General features: G+C 40.0%; 1 protein-coding gene across 2 annotated transcripts; it reads left to right on the top strand.

Moving 5' to 3' along the window:
- Positions 1-482: 482 nt before the first annotated feature.
- ANKRD46 (ankyrin repeat domain 46) lies at positions 483-22,110 on the top strand. Of its 2 annotated transcripts, none has more exons than XM_033064692.1 (4): positions 483-520; positions 14,395-14,737; positions 16,008-16,166; positions 20,090-22,110. In XM_033064692.1, exons 2-4 carry the CDS (start codon positions 14,427-14,429, stop codon positions 20,304-20,306), a joined length of 687 nt encoding a protein of 228 aa, XP_032920583.1. In that variant the 5' UTR covers positions 483-520; positions 14,395-14,426; the 3' UTR covers positions 20,307-22,110. The 2 variants fall into 2 exon arrangements, with proteins under 2 accessions (XP_032920583.1, XP_032920589.1); XM_033064698.1 differs by having other exon boundaries at positions 519-787.
- Positions 22,111-23,903: the final 1,793 nt, after the last annotated feature.

Here is a 23,903-nt window from a genome sequence, read left to right as displayed (position 1 = left end):
CGATGTGTTCTAGTGCTGTCACCTGTGGGCTGTGAGAAGAGCCCGATCCCCGGCTCAGCCTCCTTTCAGCGCTCCTTTCAGCGATCAGGTCACCCCCGAGCCTCCTCTGCTCCAGCTGAACACCCCCAGCTCCCTCAGCGGCCCCGCACAGCGCCCGCGCTCCGGACCCTTCCCAGCTCCGGGTCCTTCTCGGGACACGCTCCAGCTCCTCAGTGTCCTTCCTCAGCGCAGGGGCCAGAACTGGACACAGCACTCGAGGGGTGGCGTCACCAGAGCCGAGCACTGGGGGACAATCCCCGCCCTGGTGCTGCTGGCCGCGCTGCTCCCGCTTTCCTGCCTCCCGGCGGGCCCGCACCGCCCGCGGCTCCGCCCGCCCCGGAGCCCCGGCCGCGGCCCCGTGAGGGCCGGAGGAGCACGGAGCGCACGGCGGCCTCCGCCCAGCAGGGGGCGCTCGCGCCCGCCCCGCCGCTCGGCCGCGCGCTCCGCCCGGCCCCGCGCGCCCCCCGCGAGCCCCGCGCAGGTAGGGCGGGAGCGGGGCCCGGAGCCGCGGGGCCCGGCGGAGCGGGGGCTCGGGAGGGCACGGCGGGCACGGCACGGAGCTGGCACCCCCGGCAGGCCTGCGCCAGCCCCGGGGAGGGACCCGGGGACGGGCCCTGGGCAGAGCCCGGCCCGGGAGCCGGAGAGGTGGAGCGCTGCGGTGGGAGAGCAGCGGGAGCGGTGCCAGCCTCACGGGAGGGCGGGAGGGAAACGGGGACGGGGAGGCGGGCGCCCTGCTGACAGGGCACCGGTAAGTGTGCGGCTTTGAACGTGCTTTCTAGGAGAAAAAATATAAGGGAAACTGAAATACGTATTTTAACCTGCTGTCATAATTGTCTTTGATGAAGCAGTTCCTGTTTTTAAGGGAAATTGGAGTTGTTCCCTTTTTTTATTTTCTAGACAACACTAAAGCTGCTGCACGTTGTTATTGTGGTGAAAAGGTAGGGAAAACACCTGAATTATAGACAGGATAGGGAAGTAACTAGAGACAAACTATGGTGAGTAATATTGAATCGAAAATCCATCAAATCTGAGTATCAGAGGGTATAAAATTAGTTCTTTGAAGATCAGTCTTGAGACCAATCTCATTAAATATTTAATAGGCCTTGATGTAGCAATTAAAACTTTACTGTCTTAATTTGGTCGTAATGAAGAGTTGGGAGGCACCGACAATATGTGAGAAGAGGGTTATAGTACTACACAGAAAGAATTGAGTGATCCTGAGAACTAGGGTATGAAATAAGTTCAGTAACAATGTAAAGAATAAGTGTGTAGAGTGGTAACCTGGCAAGCAAAAAATTTTTAGAAGAAATTCTTACCAGTTGAAAGCAACACAAAACCAAAGAATGTTAGGTAGTTACAGGATACTGAATTGAGGAAAAAGTAAATGCTGACTACAGTGATCCAGTTAAAGGAGTTGCTATTATCCTTGACCAGAACCCCAGAATTCTTTGTATAGAGTTGATCATTCTCAGAAAAAAAACTGGAACAGAAACAGCAAGATATACTGAGGTCAAGTAGGGAAATTAAGAGTCTGTTGGAAGAGGCATTTGGCTTTTTAAAATTTTGCAAAATAATTGTCGTTTTGCTTTTGTTTAACCATCAAGGTAAACACTGTGAGGGAAGTAAATTGAGCTAAAGGATGATGTTAATACATGAATAATTTAACATAGATTTTAAGATTAATAATATATGAAACTTTGTAACCGTCAGAGAGCACTGATATTCAGGACCAGCCTTGCAAATGGTCAAGGAAGAGCAAAAGCTGAACACTTCCTGGGCAGAATGTGACTGGTTTGTAAAAATAGTATTTTTGTTTACTGCAACCTAAGCTTAGTGTTACCTGTAGACCATAGATCAGTTTTTCTTTTTTGTTTGTGAAATAGGTTGTTAACAAGAACTTGAATTATTAAATCGTTAGATTGTTTTTTAGAAGAAAAATATTGATAATAGTATTTGCAGTCTGAATAGTAGAGTTGGTGATCATCAGAAAATGATAATGGCTAATTGCTGTCTGTTTTGTGTTGAAGGAAAGGTTTGATGAGTAATCTGGGATGAGTTGAAGGTGGCAGTGTAGTAAGTGCATCTGCTGTTTTCATACCAGAGCAGTGTCAGTTTGCCTCTGCAAGAGGGGACTCTAAAATTCAGTTCTGCTCTGTAATCAGTGAAATGTTTCCTCTCTGCAGGTTTTAGTGTCCTTTAGTTAAAGTTGTCTCATCAGCAAGAGTGAGTGATTTAAAGCAGTGCTTTAAGTTAATTTTGTTATCTCACCTCACATTCTTTTGAACTTAATGTTTGAGTACATGTGGCCTTGAAGTCCTCATCTTCAGCTCAGGACCTGAGATACTTGGTTGTCTAAGGAGTGAACTACTACTAGAGGCTCTTGTAGGGATTTGGGTCTGCTGGAATTTTGAGGGTTGCTGCCCTTTTCTTTTGGTCAGTCTGTTAGTTATATCTCCCCACATGATCTCAAGCTGTGGATGTTCCACTTCCAGATAGACCAGTTAATAAGCACGTGAGATGTTTAGAAGGCATTGGTTTCTACATGTTATGTGAAATACATGATCTCTGAAGCATTGGGCTTTCTGGAGAGACCATCCATAGAATACATATGTTAAAATACATGTGCTAGAGCAGGTGACAGACCTGTCTTGGGTGCATGGGCTTGTTCCACCAAATTTCCATTGTGGGTGCTTATTGTAAGTCAAGAGCACAGATACTGAAACAGTCAGTTTTGTTGTGGTTTGCTTTGCTTTTTAAAGATGATACTTACTAAATATATGGGAAAAAAGGCTTTGTCTTGTACAGTCCCACACTGCAGCCCTATCTGTACTTACAGGACTTAGATTCTGGCTTTCTTTCATGTATCTACATTACTTTTCCAAGTGGCATTTTTTCTTTTGCTTTATCAATAAAATTTCAATTAGCTGATTGGATCAGAGCTGCTTAAACACCAGTTTTGTCAGTCAGCAAATTTCTGACATCCAAGTAATGCAGCTACATCAGCTGAATTTTATAAACTAAAAGGCATAAATCCTGTAATGCTTATTGATGATATTCTTCAGCATGCTCAAGACCTCTTAGAGTGTCTGACCAGCACTAGTGGATGGTGACAGAAAAAGGGGAGCAGCACATTTCAGGAAAGGCTTAGGGTGTGTGGGCTTCCCATGGATGGTGTAAAATGCTTTTCTGTCTTCTTCACCTCGGAGTTTTTTAGCCACAGAATATACCTGTCCCTGTCATGTGTTAGCACCTTAGGGGCTGGTTCTCTCTGAGATTGGGTGCGTCTTCAGAGTTGTGCTACATCCAAGGCTCTTCAGTGTTTACTCAGGGTTACTGAGTAGGGTTGTAGATGGAGGTGATGTGGATCTTCAGGAAGCATTAAAGCAAAGTACCATACCAGAGGCTTTTGAGGAGAATGGGTGCATATAGCATCAAAGACATTTTCTACATGCAGAACTGGTTGAGTTGAAAAATTATAAAGAAGGCTAAAATAAATTGGCAAAAAACGGAAGGAGGCAGAAAGATGGCACATGAGCTTCAGTGTGCAAAAGTAAGATGATGTGTTGGGTAGAATAGTCTAAACCATGCTCACATGGTGGTGAACTCACAACTGGCAACCACCAATCAAGTGAAAGTGCTTGGAGTTACCATTGAACGTTCCCTGGAAACCTAAGGTCAGTGTGCTGTGGCAGCCAGAGAGCCAGGAAAATGGTGACTGTCCTCAGAGAGCTATGAGAAGACAGAGGGCACCATTTTGTTGCTGCAGCTGGGGAAGTTCCAGTGTGTGGTTCCAGTTTCTGTCTTGGAAGAAGGATACAGTGGGAAAGGGAAGGGAGACCAAAAGGGACGAGGGGATCAGCATCCGTAAGAGGAAAGACTGAAAAGTCAGGATTGTTCACAGAGGGTATTGCTGGGGCATGACCAACAGTTATGCAATGAAGGCAGTGAGTAAAGTGTGAGTTATTCATCCAGTGTTGAGGCACTGAAATGAGAGTTGCGTGCTGGGACTGTTGGATGGATGTATCAGATGGATACAGGGAGGGATGACAGGGGCACTGTGGCGGCAGTGTGAGCAGGTTCAGGAAGGGGTTAGAAAGTGTACAGAAGGTCTGTGGAGAGGCTGCTAAAAGAGCTGCTCAGAAAGGTCCACAATGTACTGTAGTGGCTGCTGGGTGTGTGTGGAGAATGGACTGCAGGGAGCAGCCAGGCTCATGTGCTCTCCCAAAGGAGGATTTCTGACATCCACTGTTGAAAGCAGAGCACTGGGTGAGCTGGATGAGTCTGATCCAGGACACCAGTTTTAGTCAACTTATGATCAGTAAGAATAATTCTAGTTCTGCCTGGTTCAGTTCTGGCTTCTGAACGGTTAGAATTTGTGCGTACAGCCTAGAAAAAGCAGTGAGCAACAAGGTGATAGTGTTTGGACATGGGTTGTAAAGATTGGGTCAGCTATAAAAAGCTTCATAAGAACCCTGTAAAACTGAGTAACTGGATAATGCAACATGCAAACACAAGTTCAGTGTGAGTAGAGGGACTCAGCATAGAGAACCCTAACTTCCCATATGAAATACTGGGCTCTCAGTAATGAGCAGTATCTTCTAGTTTTGATGAAGGGTTCCATGAAAATGTAGCAACATTGTTAAGCAGCAGTGAAAAAGGTAAAACCAACAATGAATGTAACAGAGAAACAAGTAATGAACAAAGCAGAGAATTTTGTCATGACGCTTGTTAATCCATGGTTCACCCTGAACATCCTGATTGAGTCACCCCTGCTCTCTCCCAACTCACAACAGAGTAAAAATGGGTGAGATTGAGAGAAGCAAAACAAGAATGGTCATAGGCACCGACCCCTTTCCAAATGAGGAATGACCAAGAAAGCGGGACTGCAAAATTCATCCTGGAAGGGGATGTCTGAGGAGGCTGTGATGGAGGCCTGTAGAATCATGAGTGGCAGGAAAAGAACAGGCAGAGGTGCACAGTCTGTTCTTCCTGCAGGAAAGCTGGGGGTCCTCAAGGGAAACTACCAAGCCCCTGGTTCAGCAAGATCAAAAGATGTTGTTCTTCATAGGTAACGGACTTGGAGAACTTACCAGACTATGTTGTGGGTATTCAAAGTATTTGTGTTGAAGAGGAGAAAGAGCAGATTCAGAGGTGGAGGCAGAGCCAAATATGTAGAAATCCCATCCATTTTGAATGGAAAAAGCAATATTATATATGCATGCCCTAATCTATAGCCTTTGCTTTTTGCCACCATTTGAAAAATTTTACTAGGCCTAAATGGACCTAGTGATCTGCTGTAGCTACTTTTATGTTGGCTCTTTATTCACAAAAGTAATAATTTACATGGACTTTTTTTCAGTTTCTCTTCATCCTTCCTCAAATAGAACTTGTGAAACCTCTTTAAAGAAACATGGATATTGCTGTTCATTGACTAGACACTGGGTTTCATGCTGAATATTGAGTCTTTTACAGATGGATTACTGGTATTTGATAAGTTATCTAAAGGTAGAGGTTTCCCATGTATATGTGGTGTCTATTGTTTTCAGGCTCAGCAGGATAAATTAATGCAATTGGTAAACATCAGTTCATCTACTTCACTCTCAGGTTCTTTCCAATCATCTTTCGTTGCATTTTTGGTCAGTTCCAGCCCCTGTGCAGAGCTTGAGATTGGCCTCCCTAATTATCCTCTTGTTAATTATTCCCAGGATTTGTCTGTTGCCCTGGGAATGCTTAGGCTGTTGGTTTACTCCCTTCAGTCTCTTAAGACTGAAGTTGGGCAGACACTAGTACTACATGTTTGCCTACATGGAGAAATGATTTGAGCCTAAGCATGGTGAAACAACTATTTATGCAGAAGTAGTATCACTGTGTATATACACTACTTAGACATACAACCTCAATAGTGTTACCATTTCATCTTACTACCTCACAGAGGTGATCCACTGTGATACAGTTACGTTTTTCAAGTCATGCTGTGTTGATAGATATTTAGAATATTTGAAAGAGTAAATATATCCATTTACTATTTGTCTCTGATAAACTTGTTTAGTGATTTACTGTGCGAACATGAAAATTCTGAGCAGAAATATGTGTATCCAGCAATTGGAGTAATAGTTGCATATTTGACAGTGTTAGTTGTCTTTTCATTGGTATGTTAATATAAATACATCATTGGTATGAAATAATGAACTTCAGTGAACAAGCAGAGCAAGATATTTTTTCAAAGGTAAAGTCAAGCATACACATATATAAACGAGTCACAAATTTAAGAGACATCTGCTTTAAAAGTGATTTGCTTCTGTTCACCAGCCATCAAACCAGATTTGATGTTGCACACTAAGGCTATGTCATCAAGGTTATGTATGACTAAGGACATACAAGCTATTATATATATTATTGGGAAAAAAGTAATAAAATATGAATTATATAGCAAGTCATTTGGTGACAGGTTCTTAGTTTTATTGCTTTTATTGAGTTCTGGTTTCTGATGATTCCTGTTGAACACAGAAAATTTTTCTCTATTTTAGTAAATGTGTCATCTCAGACTGTTTGTCTACTTAAGCACTGGGCTTTTTGTGTGGGAGGTGTTTTTTAAGAAACAGGCATAAATACATACTTTCTAAAATTAAATACCTTTGGTTTCAGAACTCAAGCAACATACCAAAGTCCTAATTTCACTAACAGAGGATCAAAGCTTAAATGAGAATGCTGTTTATATAGCAAAGAAGTAGGAATTTGGATTTCAGAATCCTTTTAATAAAGTTTTATAAAATCTTGTTTTCAGGCCTTTCATAATTTCCTTCCCAGGAAAATAGAAAACGCCACAAATGCAGAAAAAGGGGTCTGTTTGAGTCCAGGCTTACACACCACACCAGTACCCAGAGGGAACCTACAAGAAAGCTGGAGAGGGGCTTTTTGCAAGGACGTGAAATAATAGGACAAAGGGGAATGGCTTTAAACTGACAGAGGGAAGGTTTAGATTGGATAAAAGGATTAAATTCTTTCCTGTGAGGGTGAAGAAAAACTGGAACAAGTTGCCCAGAGAAGCTGTGGATGCCCCATCCATGGAAGTGTTCAAGGCCAGGCTGGGTGGGGCTTTGAGCAGCCTGGACTAGTGGTGTCTCAGGTGTCCCTGTCCATGGCAAGGAGGTTGGACCAGATGTCCTTTTAAGGTCCCTCCCCCCTCAAACCATGCTGTGATTGTGTGCATCCCTGCAGTGGGACAGGAATTCTTCATTCCACGTGGTGGCAGTGTCCATCCAGACTCCAGCGCTGCTCCTGCCTCGGCAGCCTGCGGCCAGCCGGAGATCCCCTCGTTCCTCTCTCAGTGGCTTTTCCAGAGCGCTGTTCCCAGTCTGCAGCAAGTTTAAACACAAACACTTAATTAAGAGTGGGACAAATTCTCTATACTCTCTTAAAAACCAGACAATTAAACCAACAACGAAACAGTATGTACTAACCTTTAATATTTTCTTCGTCAGTATACACCATACATGTTCCCAGCAGAAAAAATGGGAATTCTGGTAAAACTTTGTGAAAAGATTGATAATTATGACCAATATGATTCAATAACTTTATATAAAAACAGGTGTATTCAAACTGGCCACAATGATTCGAGGAGTACTGCAGCTATATACTGGTTTAATTGAGCCAGTTGTGGGGAATTAAAGTTAGAGATTATTGTAACTGTGAATTTCCTTTTTTCCTAAATAGTTCTTGTGCTGAAGATGAAAGATGAGTAATGTTCAAAAATTCTTAGCTGTATATTTGGTAGAAGTTAAATGTGCTGAAATGTGTAATGCAACTGAATTACCAGTGAAGTTTAGCAAGGATAAAATGTTTGTGACTCTCCTTGTTGATAAAGGCGTTTTAAAAGCATGAGCTCATTCTTATTTTTCCCTTGTTTTGTGTACCTAAATACACAAAGCTTGTACCTTTTTATCTGGGGAAGCTTTCTGCAACCCTGGATTGGCATTTGAGGTCTTGTATATTTTTTATCTTGTGGTGTTGACATACTGGGCAATAATGAGCAAAACTCCCTGTTTCCCAATGCCATCATCTGCTGATTCATAACAGCCATAGTTGCTAAAACTTTTTCATAAAGCATTTTGTAATCTGTACTTGTAAAGCCCTTTTTATATGCAGTGCACCAGAGTTTCTACTTACAGGGTGGTCCTGACAGCAAGGGATTATTACCTATATATCTCGTGTCTGCATAAGGGACTGGAAATTATTGGAAACAAATGGCATAAATAAAGTTACTCTGCTAGCACCTACCCATGTGGCTGACTAGGGGCATGAGAAAGGGAATGTAGATGTTATGAACCTGCTGTGATACCTCAAATCCAGAAACTGTTGAAAAAATAGCTGAAGTTACAAAGGGAAAATCTGCAATATAGGCATCATGCTGTATTTAATCTGAGGTGCTGCTTTTAGCAGCAGTTCATGTTAGTGGAGTTCTAACTCCACTGGTGTTCCAGTTGTACTGAAAAGATAAAGGTTTCTAATAGAAAATACAGAACTTAAGTGGATTTTGATGTACATACTGGGTTTCTTTCCTGAATGGAAATGAGTTGATCAGATAATTTTTTACTAAATATAATATTTATTCAGTTAAATGACTTCTCAGTAACTTATGCATAAACATATGTGCATGAAAACTTAGCAAGGAATTTCTCCCTCAGCATTTTAAGCAAACTACTGGAATGTTTTTCATTCACTTAAATAATGAAGAACTGTGCAAGCCACTGCCACTGAAGTGCTCTCAAAGTGCATTGTAGAAAGAGGATACTGTTTGCCACAAGGGAGTTGACAAATGCAAATTTTGCAAGTAACACATATAGTGTGTTTGCTGGCATAGGAGGTTACTATTTCCTGGATTTGTTTGAGTTTCCACTTTTTGGTGGTGGCAGTTTCCCTTGTAATCGTACTGATGCCTAGGTTCTAGATGTCAGGGTGTGTACTAATATTGAGAAGTCTCAAGGATGGAGCAATCTGATATTGTTCTGTGGTAGAGATGTGTTGTTTTAAAATTGGGCAATTAGTTCAGATTTCCTGAATGTAGTGGGAAATACTGTTGTTTTGCAGAACTGATATGTCCTGTGGAGCAGTGACTGGGTGATTAATCATTATTTGGCAGGCTCTTTATCACTTTTGTAATGGAGGGATGGGTCCCATGAGTGATTCTGTCTCTCAAGTGGAGCCGTTCTCTCCTGTTCTTGGGGCTGTTTGGTAGCTGTTGAACTTCATGAGAAATCAGAGACAACAGCATGTGTTTACTGTAAAATGAAACTGTGCACAGTTAACACAAATTTTAGGACTAGTTCAAGAAGTGACATAACTTACATTTAGCTCTGTGGTTCGAATTTTTCAAGATCACTCCTGACTTCTGCAGGTGAGAACCTGTCCTGCAACAGATGAGTGTGTGACAATGAGTTACTGATATACACAGTATAGTGAGAGACAACTGACTCCTATTAAAGAAATTATTTTTACAGAATCACTTAATATAAGCATTCCTTTTGGGGAAAAAAACCCCACTTGGTTAAATTTTCTTATCTTAGACTAGCCCATATGTGTCATTGAAGAGACTTATAGTGTAATTTCAAAAGTAATTAATTAAGAAGTACACTGTGTTGAGGCTAAATAAATGTATAAATCTGGGAAAAATGTATTCTTATATTATGCCTTTCTAATGGGAATCATTCTAGCTTGGAAGGATGTTTTTGAATTTACCTTTTTTCACAAAACAAATTTTCTGTCAAAATAACAAGCTATTAAAAGCAAACCTTTTTTTTAAAACAAAAATATAATTTAACAGATACATTTTCAGTAGATACTGATGCATTTTTACAAGCAGTCATTAACTTCTAGCTTTCAAAATTAGATTTATTTAACTAGTATTAGTAATTTTTTGGCATGTTCAGGATGGTCATTTTGCAATATTTTGTGTTTTGTTATAAAATGCAAGTCCATTTGTCCTAATTGGTGCTCATGAAATCAGTCCTTACTAGTAGTGTATCAGCTTATGGACAGCTTCAGAGTTGTTACCTGATTCACCTTCCAGAAGTGATTTAAATTGAATGGCTAATGCTGTTTTGTTTCTAAATTTTGCTCCTAAATCTGTTGTATTAGATAGTCATTGCAATAATAAGCTTTTGGATGCAGTGGGCAGAAATGTAACCACCATTTGTTTAATCAAAAATACCTAATTAGTTGACTTGTGATTTTTTAATGAGTTTTCTTACACAGGAAATTTTTGTTAGGTTGGGTTAATTTTGAGGCAAGAACATGTCGTTTGGGGACTGACATTTTAAAAATGGTGCATAGTTCAGCTTTGTATGCAGCTTGTATTTGGCATAGGTTAGCTAGCCATATGTGAAATAGAACTGTGTTAGTAGAAAAAATCTTTTTAATCACAAAGATAAATCAAACCAGATGGTCCAGTTTTTGATTTTTTTTGTGAATGCATTTGCTTAGTCCACAATCTTCAAGTACTGGGAAGAAGGATTTGCTTTCATTAGTGAAATACTAAGGTTTTACTTTAGTCTTCTACACATCAGTGATCAGTTCTAGAAGATTCTAGTGATACTAAATTCTGAATGAGAATGACTTCCAGTTATACTCTCTGTTAACTGCTAGTCTTTGTGCTTCTTTTTCTGAGAAAATGAGGAGGTGATGATTTTTTTTTCTTGGTATTATTAGCTAATGTTTCATCACAGTTGGGGAATTCTGTAAGGCTTTACCAGACATACATGTCTGGTATGAAAATACAAGCAATTAGCATACATTAACAGAGCATGCCATGCTGTTTCTCAAATAGCCTAAATTTCTTCCAGTATAATATTCTCATGTTGATTTATATTAGGCCTTGTTTTATTAAGCAGGTAAGAATTATTTTACAAGCAAACCACGATCTTTTTGTCAAGTGCAAGTAGGGGTTTGTGGTATTGATATGCTGCTACTATGGCTGATAATTGGAGGTTTTAAAATGATTTATGATCTTGCTTTAGGGAAGATTTAGTGCAGAATATAGAGGTCACAATCATATCACAGAGAAACTGGGCCTATTATTTTTCTCAGCAAAGACTGGATGAGCCAAGGGGAAGATGAATTCTCAATATCATTCATGATTTGGGTGGAAAATGGGCAAGAAAAATGAAATTGCTGTCAGCTGGGAATCATGGCTTTGTAGCATCCAGAGGGTTGTAACATGTTCACTGAAAATTGGAGTAATTACATTTTACTTTCTTTTTGTATAAGGAAGCTGTCAGTGCCCTACACAACACCCGTCTTGCATTAAGTTTTATAGTGTATCAGTTAACTGGCCACTTGCTATTGGAGATGGTTGTGGAAAAGAGTTCTTGAGCCAGTGATGTACTATCACGTGCTTAAAAACATACTTGCAGCCTAGAGGAATGTACTCTGCTTAAAATCATTCCTTATACAGATACCAAGACATAGAATTTATTTCTATCTCTTTCTCTTCAACATCCAGTAAAGAAAAAAAGGTCGTGCATTCCTGCACTGGAAAACTAGACAGTGTTGATATATGTAACAGAATTTGTCCAGATGGGAAACACAACCTAGTGAAGTTTAAATATGCTTTATTAATCTCAACAGCCCCCAATGCTAGAGCTATTATTCAGACCAGTGTAAACATTTTGAAATTACTTCTATAGGTACTTTGATCTTGAATTTGATCTAAAACATGGGGAAAGAGCTATAAGATATAGACATTATGAACTCTCAAAAAAGGAGAGGTTTTAAATTGAATTCTTTGGCTACTGGCCATGTTTCCACTCTCCTGGCTGAATGAGTGCACTGGTGTGGAAGGATACCTTATATAGATGAGAAAATTTAAATCTGTGTATAGCAGTTTTAATAAGTGGTTCAGATAGTAAATCAGAACACTGCTACACCATGAGCCCAGAATAGAAATCCGGGGCAAGTGAAAAATATTGTTTCAAGTGATGTTTCAGTTCACTTTCTATTCAAAGCTTATCTAGTAAAATCACTTTTCCCACCTGTCAATTGAACTTTGTCATGTGTCTGTTGAGATTTCTTCTAGAGGAATTTTACTTGTTTGTGTGATTTTTTTTTCTTTTTAACCTCCTCTCTGAGGGAGTATAAAAAGAGCACTGTTGTCCAGTCTTCTAGATATTTTCATTGCTTCTTAAAATTGCCTCATGAACATGATACCATTCTCTTGCTAAATCATTCTCTTTTCCCTTATTGTTTTCAAGTAATCTTTTTTGTGTCCCGTCAGCACACAGTGTCATCACACCCTCATGATTTGACTCACACTTAAAATATTCTTCTGCAAAACTGAAATCATAGTTCATCAAATATTCTATACCAAGTAATCCATGGTGAAACATTTATCTTCCTCTTCTTCGTCCTGATACAGGAAAGGACTTACAGTAATTTCACGAATACAAGCCGCACCAATTTGACTAAGATTTTGCTCCTAAACCGGAAATGCGGCTAATAATCAGGTGCGGCTAATACAACCTCAGAAGTGCCTGCCAGAGTGCTGAGCCGAGCAGCTGCAAAGTCAGCATTTTGCGATTGTTACAAATCGCTACTCTGTTGCACCACGGGTGGAGCCTGGCTCCCTGTAGACAGCACGGGGGGCAGGGAGAGAGGCGGGAGAGCTCTCTTTCCTCCTCTGCCACAGCCCAGGGGAGAGACGGGGGGGGCCCGGCGCCGCCATTGCCGCGGCCTGGGGAGGAGAGGGGGGACAGGGCCGCCCCTACCGCGGCCCGGGGAGGGGGGGGGAAGCCCGCACCACCATTGCTGCGGCCCGGGGAGGAGAGGGGGGACCCGGGCCGCCCCTACCGCGGCCCGGGGAGGTGGGGGGAAGCCCGCGCCGCCATTGCTGCGGCCTGGGGAGGGGGGGGGAAGCACGCGCCGCCATTGCTGCGGCTCAGGGAGCCGACAGGAGCCCCGCGCTGCTATTGCTGTGGCCCGGGGAGCCGACGGGAGCCCCGCGCAGCCATTGCCGCGGCTCGGGGAGCCGACGGGAGCCCCGCGCTGCTATTGCTGTGGCCCGGGGAGCCGACGGGAGCCCCGCGCAGCCATTGCCGCGGCTCGGGGAGCCGACGGGGTGCTTTGTCCCCGCCCGCCGCCGCCGCGGCAGGAGCGGGGAAACTCCGTCCCTGCCCGCCGCCGGCGCCACGGGCGCGGGAAAGCTCCGTCCCCGCCCGCCGCCGCTGCCGTAGGAGCAGGGGAAGCTCCGTCCCTGCCTGCCACCGCGGGGCAGCGCCGACCCGGGGTGACCGAGCCCAGGGGCAGCGGCGGCCGGCCCCGAGCGGCAGCACTGGGCTGGGCCACCTGGCCCCGTCAGCGGCCCCTAGCGGGCCGAGCCTGCACAGCCTTAGCTCAGCCAGTAAACCCCGCCCTCCCGCGGTTCTGTTACTAATTGCACGCGGGTCCTCGCTGCGAGCGACAAAGCGGCTTATATTCGGGTGCGGCTTATCTATGGACAAAAACCGAAATGTTTGCCAACACTCAGAGATGCGGCTTATACTCAGTGCAGCTTGTATTCGTGAATTTACTGTAATCCTTTATTTAATATTAAGCCAGAGAAAACTACATTTGTGTTTCTCCATGTTGAGGTTCCAGTCAAACTCACAACAGCTCTGTGCTTGATTTTGCCATTGACTTCCTGCACCTAGTTCCAATTTTTGGTGGGCAATTTCACCTAATACATTCGCTTTTCTGTGTTCTGCATTGCTGTTCTTGTTTGTTCAGTAGTTTGTGTGTCTCTGGCACTGCAAAAATAATGTTCTGCAAAGACTGCTGAAGAATACCTTTCTTGCAGAATGAAGAAATTAATATTTTTATTAATCAGGCATTTTCAGCTGTGCTGTAGTTTGTGGACTGAAACTCAAATTCAGAGGGTGAAAATCCATTGAAGCAGCTTTGCTTATAGATGGTAAAAATTGCAGTTAATGTGACTGTACCAGTGGCCTGAATTGTTGAGTTTCCCTGTTTTTAAAAGGTTCTTCCTTTTTGTCCCAATCTGTTGTGTTTTGCCCTTCAATATCAATACTACTACATGTGATTCCTTACTAGGTTGAAAACTAATTACCTGTCTCTCATCTGTGGCAGACATCTTACCAGTTTTCTCTCATAACAAAGCTTTGCTGCTCTTTCCAGAGGTGTGAGCTCTTTCCTTCTTACCAGAAGGGAATGCAGCACACAAAGGTAATGTGTATGACAGGAAGATTTCAGAGTTGACCTATAAGCTAGTTTGCATTCTTGTTTGGGAAGCTGAGCAGTCTAGTGAATATTACCATTGTGTTTATTTTGCCTGGTTTCACCATCATTTCTTCACCCTTCTTCTTGCAGGTTGGTCACCTCCTCCCGAGAGAATCAGAGCAATGTCCTACGTTTTTGTGAACGACTCCTCCCAGACAAATGTGCCTCTGCTGCAGGCTTGTATTGATGGAGATTTTAACTATTCCAAACGACTCTTAGAGAGTGGTTTCGACCCAAATATTCGTGACAGCCGAGGCCGAACTGGCCTTCACCTGGCTGCAGCCAGAGGAAATGTAGACATCTGTCAACTCTTGCATAAATTTGGTGCTGACCTGCTAGCCACTGATTACCAGGGTAACACAGCCCTTCACCTGTGTGGGCATGTCGATACCATCCAGTTCCTAGTTTCTAATGGACTTAAAATTGATATTTGGTAAGTCGCTTTTTGCAGTACATGTTTTATAATACATTAGTCTTCTGTCACCAGAGCCTTGCATATAAATCTGATGTTGCTGAAATGCTGGTTTTGGTGCACTTTTACTTTACAAAGATACCACTTAATTAGAAAAAATAAAAAGGCAGGAAAACAGTAAGAGGCCGCTGCTGCTAGTCTGTGCAACAAGCAAAGCAAATGAAAATAGCTGCTGCTGGTGTGAGCTGCTCTATATATTTTTCCCTCATTAATGGCATTGCTGCCCTGGTTTGGCCAGACAACCAAGTGTGGGTGGCTGGCACCAAAGAAAAAATCACATTGACTACTTTAAAAGAATTTCTCCACCCCATTTTCTATTGTTGTACTATATAAGACAAAGAAAATACAGTATGTGTGTGTGTCAGTTCATTCCCGTACTCCTCTGGTAACAATGCTTCCTTTCAGTGTTTTTGCCCTCCCTCAAAGTCTGTGACTCAGAATATTGTATATTCTTTCCTTCTGGCTTCCAGCAGCTGTCAGATGCCAGTGCTCAGATGGAAGCTCTCAAGCTGCAAAATAACTAGCTGTTTCATTCCTGTGCTGAATTACTTTGTTTGTGGAACTTTCTGCATATTCACAACGTGTGCAAAAACCAGGAGTAATGTCCAAACCTTTGAATTTTTAAATCTGTCCCTTTTTCACCTGTCCCTCATTAATGTTTTCAACTCAGCAAAGCTAATTATTAGTAGACCAGATTATTTATGGGTTGTGGGTTGGGATTTTTTCCCCTCGTTTCAAACAGCGCTGGTGGAAATTCCTGGCCTAAAGGCAGCTCTGGACCTATTCAATATTATTTTAATAGCAGCAGAGGGACCATCTGTATTTTATTTCATTTCTGCCTCATGTCCTAATACCCTCATGGAAAAGAAATTATTAGGAACCAGATTGCACAATTCTTTCTTGAAATTAAGCTTAAACTTGAACATTGCCATAAATCTACTGTGGTTTTTTTAATTTTCTGTAACACCCAGAGATTCCAATTAGATTAGTGTCCTAGGAATTTCGATTTTATTAGAGGGGGAAAAGAATTGTGCAATTTCAAATCTAAATATACTGATTTTCTTCTATAGCCTGTTGTGCTGTAACTTGGATAGATTGGAATTTGTTACTGCCTGATAAAACAGAAAACAGTTCTGAGAACTTAAGAAGTTGTAATATGTTATACTGAGTTGACTTGTTACAAAATTTCTATGTTAAACTGTTCTTACCTCTTTTTATGGGCTTGTTTTAGCAACCACCAAGGTGCAACACCGCTTGTTCTTGCCAAAAGAAGGGGTGTGAATAAAGATGTGATTAGACTGCTGGAGTCTTTAGAGGAGCAAGAGGTGAAAGGATTTAACAGAGGAGCTCACTCAAAGCTGGAGACAATGCAAACGGCTGAAAGTGAAAGGTATTTACCAAACAAAAATAATTAGCAGGAAAAATAATGTCTATGGCTTTTAGATTTCTGGGATTGACTTGATTGTTTATTCCTCAGAACAGATAATATCAAATTTGACCTGGCATTGTCAGACAAAATCAAAACTGAGTATTAGAATTTTGAAAGATCTCTTTAAAAAGATCCAGTGTAAGAAAAAAACAAGACCTTCTATTGAGATTTTAATTTTATAGTAGAAATTTTTTAAAATAATTACTAATTTTCTACTACAGAGTCCCAAACAAAAATATTCTACCACCTACCACAAAGCCAAGCAGGAAACTGTGTGAAATGCAACATGCCAGTACCACAGGCTAACCTGACATCCTTTTGATGATTTTCTATGCAAGAAAGGGGTAGCAAACTTTTCATTCATCTGAACTTGAATAAAGGATTTTATGTGGTGTCATATCTAAAACTTCTATTTTTAGTAGTTATGGAAAAGATGGAGAATGAGCATTTTATGGTGGCTAAGGAGAAAGTTAATGCAGAACTGAAGATGTTGAGAAAACTGCTGGCCATTTCAGGGAAAGTGTTAGATTAGAGAGAAGCTACTAATGAATTCCTAAAAGTCTCTTTCTGGGACTGTGCTTACTTAGAATTTTCTTAAATAAAAAAGCAAAAGCATGAGAAGTAGAAGCATGTTAGTGATACCAAAAAGTGAGACACAGACAACCTTGAGGAGATTTGGGATGACATAGACAAAAACCATGGGTTTACAAGGGAAAGGAAATCACTAGTAATAAACTGTGATTCTGTAGCACAAAATGCAACTGTAATTACTGAAAGCTTAAAATAAAAGTTTCCCAGTGGAAAACAAGCATGTAAAAAGAACAGGCTCGCTCTGTTAGTCAGTTCCAGTATAAAGCAATGGTGACTTCTTTCTATTATATCTTATTATCTTGTATACCCCCATTCAAAAAGATGTGGCGTTTTTAATATTGTCTTACAATGACCATGAACTATGACTACTGGAACATCATATCACAAAAGACAGGGAGTTTTGTCATATAACTGTTGCTTGGTTTATGTGAAAATGTAGACAGGCTGTACTGTAAACAGAAAAGAATCTGTATAGATGGAGTTAGATCTAAGCTGAGTAAACAGAAAAGGTGAAACCAACAAAACTGCAGAAATAATATCCAGTACTCCCAGTGAACAGACTTGAAGTTTTTTCTTATACCTCAGGTGACCTCACCTGTCAGAGACATTGTTTTAAGCCTTGAAACAGAAAATTAATTTTATTTTCAAAATTATATGGTTATACATTGTAAGTGCATATTACCTTTCTGACTTCAGTATCTTTTATTGAAAGTTTCTTGACACACAGAAATACACTTAGGCTGATTTTGTTTAAACATATGGATGAACAGCTCAGCCCCATTTAAATTTTGATTTTTGATTTGATGGTGTCCCTTTAACAAACATAGCTCCCTTTCTGTTATTTGACCTTCATAAATGTTATATTGTTTGCTTTGGCCAGGAAGTCAGCAACTCTCCTTGGGGACAGGCACAGAGACATAAGCAGTGCACTATCCAGCTTGTTTGGGAACGTGTTTAAAATGTCTGAAATACATTATTTTTAAAGTAACAAATAGCAGATGCCTACAGGAGCCAAAGCAAATGAGCCTGTGTGCTGTTTGCTTTGTAAATAAATAACATCTTTACCAGTTGGCTTTTCAGACCTCCACAGTTTCACTTATCCCTCTTTGTATTATTTTCACATTTTAGAGACACAGATTAATGTCTTCTGTCCCCTGCCCTCTGAACTCTTACATTCCACATAAACCTATGGAGAAATAACACACTTTCTAAAAACACTCCCTGAGTTCATTTTTCTGCTCCTTGTAACACACGGTTGCTGCTGCTAGGCCAGAACTCTGTTCCAAGTCAAGTCTGGTTTTGCTTGTTTTGCCCTCCTGTGGGTGAGGAGCAGCCCTGCTGCCAGGAGGCAGAACTCCCTCTGTCCCTGTCTCACACAGACATCTGTCCTTCTGCACAGCCCAGCTGGACCTGTGGCTGTGCACAGGCGTGTCCAAATGGGAACTCCCAGCTGCTGTTGGACACAGAGCATCTGCCTGGGCTGTGTGGCACAAACTCCTCTGAGGATATGTTGCTACATTACCAGTTTTTATGCAGCTGTAATTTGTAATAAAAATACCTTGAATAACATAGATTTATAATTCATTATATAAAATAGTAAAAATGCTTTCTATGTACCCTTTTTAATGAGCAAGCATGTGACCTTTCCACTTAAATTGCATTGCACCTTTATTTAACCTCTCTGTGGTTATGTATTAACTAACTAGTACTTACTGAGTAAGAAATTCAGTTCTCCACAAAAGGCTGTCTTTTACTAAACCCTTTGTTTTGCTTTGGAAATAATAATAAGCAAGAAAGATGACTAAATCCTGCAGCTATGGGTAAGCTAAAATAGCTTTACAGCATGGTAAATATTAAAAAACCAAAATAAAGCCTGTTTAATAGGCAATTCCTGAAATTTTGTGCACATGATGCTGCAATACTTGAACAAGCTGTGGGAGTTTAGGCTAATTGTTCTTCAGTGGTTGTACTTCCTGAGAAAAAATGCCATATGAATAGTGTGAAGTTTTCCCATGGTGTAATCTTAGAAGGAAGCTTCCTGAATGAGACTTTTTTCTGATAACCATCAATTTATTTATGTCACGAATAACAGCAGCATTTCTACAATTAGTTTTGACTTGGAAATTACTTTTCCTTGATTTTTAATTTTTTTTTATTACTGATCCTGTAAGAGATATCTAGGAATATGGTAACAGAAAACATTTAAAAGGGAGGAATTTTTTTTTTTTTTGCTTACATTCTGCTATTGACATTGAGTATGTGATTGATTCCACCATTTCTTTTCTGTGGTTGTCAGGGCCTGATCCTGTAAACACCCATGTATGTAATTTCACTCAAGTGAGAGGTAGTAAGACTGTGCAAATGGTCAAAATTTCAAGTGAAGTCAAACTATGCAAAATCTTTCCTATTCTTCATGGGGTTTTTCATAAGCAACAGATAGTTACCTTTTACAACTGTGAAACGAGCAAAATTGGGAGAATTCCACAAGAAGCCATGCAGGATTTTGAGACAACTTACATCTTTTTCTAAAGATGATCAATTGTCAAGAAGATTGCCTCTGTCAGATTTTATATTTGTTTTCCATTAGAAGTGAGAATTCCACTCCCTAATTTATAGTCTGACAATTTAAGGAGGCCTGATGGATTGGTAGTGGAATGCTAAAACATCAAAGCAGTCATTGAACACCATATGGCAGAAAACACAGCAATGCCAGCTTGTTCAGAAAGTTTCTGAACTTCTTTTTAGCCAAAGTTATTGTTTTCTGTGGTTTTTTTTATGCTAGAGAAGAGGCATGTAACAAAGACATCCAGGGGAGTAGTACAGGTCACTGCAGAATTCAGCATCTCAATTAATGTTGGTTAAAGTTTCCACTTTATTAATCAGAGTTTATTTTTAGTCATGATTTGGTTTATTAACAAATAATGTGTGTCTCTTGAGGTCTTAACTTATGCTTTATTATATTTTACTAAGCCATATCTAGTAGGAATTATGGGGACTGGCCTTTGAAGGCTTCTGGGTAGCAGGCCTGAAAATTCAGTGCAGTTATACATATACAAATATCATTCTCTTTGCACAGGTTGATAAAATGTCCTTTCAGCTAAGGTAAATTTATAGTTAGGAGTGTTTTCCTGATCTGATTTGTCTTGATTTAGCAGAAGCAATGGTCTACTATAAATCAGTAGGAGGGTTTAATTTTTAATCTGGAATGTTTCAGATGCCCTTAGTAGGATTACTGTCATACTTACAGGTGCGTTCTTTTTCTCTGATGTATTTTTAACTTTAATCCTTTGTAGTGCAATGGAAAGCCATTCCCTTCTTAATCCAAACCTACAGCAAGGTGAAGGAGTTCTCTCCAGTTTCCGCACAACGTGGCAAGAGTTTGTGGAAGACCTGGGCTTCTGGAGGGTGCTGCTCCTCATCATTGTCATTGCTCTTCTGTCCCTTGGGATAGCATATTATGTTAGTGGGGTGCTTCCTTTTGTAGAAAACCAGCCTGAACTGGTGCACTGAAGCACATGCAAAGAAGTGCAATGTCCTGTTCTAATCTAATCTTATTTTGAGCTTGGAATTATTCTCTTGGTGCAGACGGTGGCAGCTGTATATACTGTTTGCCTTTTGTACTTACTATTAACCCCTTTGAAAGAGGAATTAATTAATTTCAAGTAAAACACTAAATTCTAAAGCATTCCTAAGCTACCTCTGACTTACCTTGACTTTCAAGCAAGATGTGAAGATAGTCCTCTCTGATAAAATATTGTGATTAGAAAAGGCCTTTCATTATGAATATTAAATTACTGCATATGAAAAATATATCCTAGTACAGAACCAAATTAGGTTTATTTTTCCTATGAAGAGAGGTAAATCTATTGTTGGATTTTTGTATAAGTGCTTCAGTTGAAAGAAAAATACTCTTAAAAGTCCTTCACAAGAAATCTCAATAATGTAATAACACATTCTGATATATAGATGGTGATAAGCTGCGACTCCATTTAATTTTTAATACCTGTCCATAGTTTCCTATCTGCTTGTTTATCAAAAGAATGAGAAATAGTTCAAGTTTTACTATGTCTCTGATGTATAGATCACTCCTTTATTTATTAGGTTAATGTGGTGTGTCTTTCCCAGATGAATTTAATGCTGTTAATACTTGCCTGAAGTAAATTTTGTAGAGTAAAACTATTTGTTGTGCTTTGGAAGAAGCCTTGAGCTGAAAATTTTGCATTTTTGTTGAAATGTTGCTAAGCAAACCTTTCTTTGTAAGGGTAATTAAAAAGTGATTTAAGTGTTCTGCCATGTATGTAATAATTCTGTAAGGTCATTGTGAAATATATCATAAAGGATAACTTTTTCTTCCTGCCATAAGGATCAGACTGAACCATGTAATTGCATTTTCATGTTTGTGGAGAGAACTTGATTGAATAGAATTTCTTTCTAGAATTGCTCTTCATTTTACTTGCTTTCAGACAGAATCTACAAGCTTATGAATTACTTTCTGAGTATGCAGAATAAAGGTATTTAAAATACTGATATTTAGAAACATTGTATGAAATTCAATCTTGAATTGAATGAAATTCTGTACTTTGTTGTAAATAACCTAGGGGTATGAATCCATTAGATATTCCTTTATGAAGGCTAGACAGGTATTGCATGGTAAGTTGGAGGTTTTCAAAGAAAGTGGATTCTCTCCCTGTGCTTATTAGATGTCTAATTGTCTTTTGCCATTGCCTTGAAAATCCCAAACAAAATGAATTCTGTGAGCCTAAGGAACCAATTTTTATTTTTTAAATTAACCATTCCTCAGTTGTTGCTAAATAACATATAACATTTATTGTACATTTAAATGTAACCTACATGGTTCTGTTCTGGTACCATGTATATTTTTCCTTTCTTGTTTATTGGTTTGAATTAAGGGGGTTGTTGTCTTTGTTTTGATGTGTGACATGGGTTTTGCTGGAGCTGGGCCCCATTCTACATTGCATCTGAATAATTCTTGATCTCAGTTCTTAAGTTAGACTTTAATGACACGATAGTTTTTTAGCAGCACAATGCTGCAGAAAAGAAAACATCTTTAAAAAACAAAATATGAGAACATATTCCTCTTCTGAGTATTTCACTTATGGTACCATTGTTCATGAACAGATTAATATAAACTCATCATATGCCTAAATTACATTTACTTGTCTAAATAAGTACATTTCTGTTAATAATACAATGCATCTTAATTAATGATGTCTTTCAGTATGTATTACCTGCCTCATTTGTAATTGTATTCTCAGTATGGGTGAATGCTACAAATAAATACATGTAGTAAATATGTTTTGGTTTCTTACTACATTAGTGCAGCAGTAAGGATGCTACCCCATTTTACTAAGTTTGTTGTGCATTGATGAATATTTCAGAAATGAGGAACTTCCCTACACATAAAATGGCAACAATGCAGCTGCTATAAATGAGGTGTTAGAGCTCAGTTTCTTTAGGTTTGCCTGTTTTGTTTTCAATATTGTTGCTGAATTAAAATTGCTGTCTGGCTGTCTGTCTTCTCTGAGACTTCAGGTACTGACCATGTGGTCTAGAAGCCTCTCAAAATTTAAGGTGACCTGTGAGGGGGTAAAAAACATAACCAAGAAAACAAAGCTTGAGCCTGAAGTAGCCTTTCCTATTTCACTGAGTGCATAAGCAGACATGCAGGAACTGCACATTGAAAAGGTTTGAAAAACTGTATTTGAAATTAAGGTATTTCATGTTTTAAACCAAAAAGAAATCCAAAGCACTGTTTGAACTTTCACTGTGTAGTGAGTGCTGCTCCTTGAAATAAGGACATGATAAATGTCTGATAAAAATGGAGTTTTTTCTGTGTATACCTCTGTTACTGAAAAAGGTCTACTGTGCCTTTCAGTGTATCTGCAAACACTAATGTTTACCTTTTCAAAGGCTGCTGCTAAAGAATGAATTTACCTCTGTAACTTTAGCTTACTTGTTATAGGGGTTTTTACTATATCAGTATAAGGGCTTTTATAGATCTTGGATTGCTCTAGGTAAATAAGATTTCTTTTCTTTGTTATTGCAGTGGTGTCTCAGTACCTTGATCCAGGTACTCACTTTTGTGTGCCAGGCAACACAAAATTCAGCTGAAGTGCTTAAATATGATTAAGATAACAGGTGCATCATGCTATCCTGCAAGTGCAGGTACAGAATTACCCCTGCTGTCACCAGAAATTAATTTCATAATGTTAATACAGATTCAAGATTAGTCACTCTTCAAATCCAAAACAGATTGTTGTCTCAAGCTGTGCTTAGACTAATGAGCTCAAATGGAATAAGGAATTGAGAGGAAAACAAACAGCTATGAAGAGATTTCTTTTTCCAGTGACCTGAAACAACGTGGTGGGCAAGATAAACTGGAGAGTAAAAGGACAGACACAGGCTCCTCTGCAGTGGGCTGTCCTGGTGCTCACATTTATCCCATGGCAAGATCACACCTATCTCACCTCACAGTAACTTGTGCACAAAATGTATCTCTTTATCTTCAAGGGCTCTGTTTTCACTCATTTTGATAATTTGCTTTGTAGAAGGGGATGTTGTGTTGGGTGACTGTCACGAGTAGATATTGTTTCTGGCTGCCACAGTACAACAGGTAGTTAATTACTGGATGTGATCTGGCACTGTGAGGCTTTTCATCATGAAAAGCTCCTGTGAGAGAAAGAACATGGTTTCACTTTGAAATATTGAAACATACGATCTTGGTATTTTCTGGGTCTGCAGCTGATTGGGAGTTTGATTTTACCATGAATCAATGAATACCTGAGGCTGTTTTTAATAACTTTAATAAGTAAAAATCATCAGCTCTGGCTAGTTAGCTAGGTAGTTCTTTTTCTAGTCAAACTATATTTGGTCACAATTACTTAGAAAAAGGCAAATTAAGTATTTTATTCAGAAGTACAAATTGCAAACTATGATTTCCCTGAAAACTCAGAAAAAGGGTAATATTGGCTGGTGTCATATTCAGGATTTTCAAAAGTCTGGCATATATTTAAATGTTACTCCAAGATAATGTTTAACAGAACTGATAGCTTCTTCAACTGACACACAATTAACTGGCTTCTGAAG

The sequence above is a fragment of the Catharus ustulatus genome, chromosome 1, assembly GCF_009819885.2.
Source record: "Catharus ustulatus isolate bCatUst1 chromosome 1, bCatUst1.pri.v2, whole genome shotgun sequence".
Lineage (NCBI taxonomy): Eukaryota > Metazoa > Chordata > Aves > Passeriformes > Turdidae > Catharus > Catharus ustulatus.
Note: the sequence above shows the minus strand (reverse complement) of the source record. Positions and strands in the feature narration are given on the sequence as shown.

Excerpts from the sequence above, each read along its gene's own strand:
- ANKRD46 (XM_033064692.1), top strand. The coding sequence starts at position 14,427 with ATGTCCTACGTTTTTGTGAACGACTCCTCCCAGACAAATGTGCCTCTG. Across the intron at positions 14,738-16,007 it reads GGACTTAAAATTGATATTTG|CAACCACCAAGGTGCAACAC; the intron begins GTAAGTCGCTTT and ends GGCTTGTTTTAG. Across the intron at positions 16,167-20,089 it reads CAAACGGCTGAAAGTGAAAG|TGCAATGGAAAGCCATTCCC; the intron begins GTATTTACCAAA and ends AATCCTTTGTAG.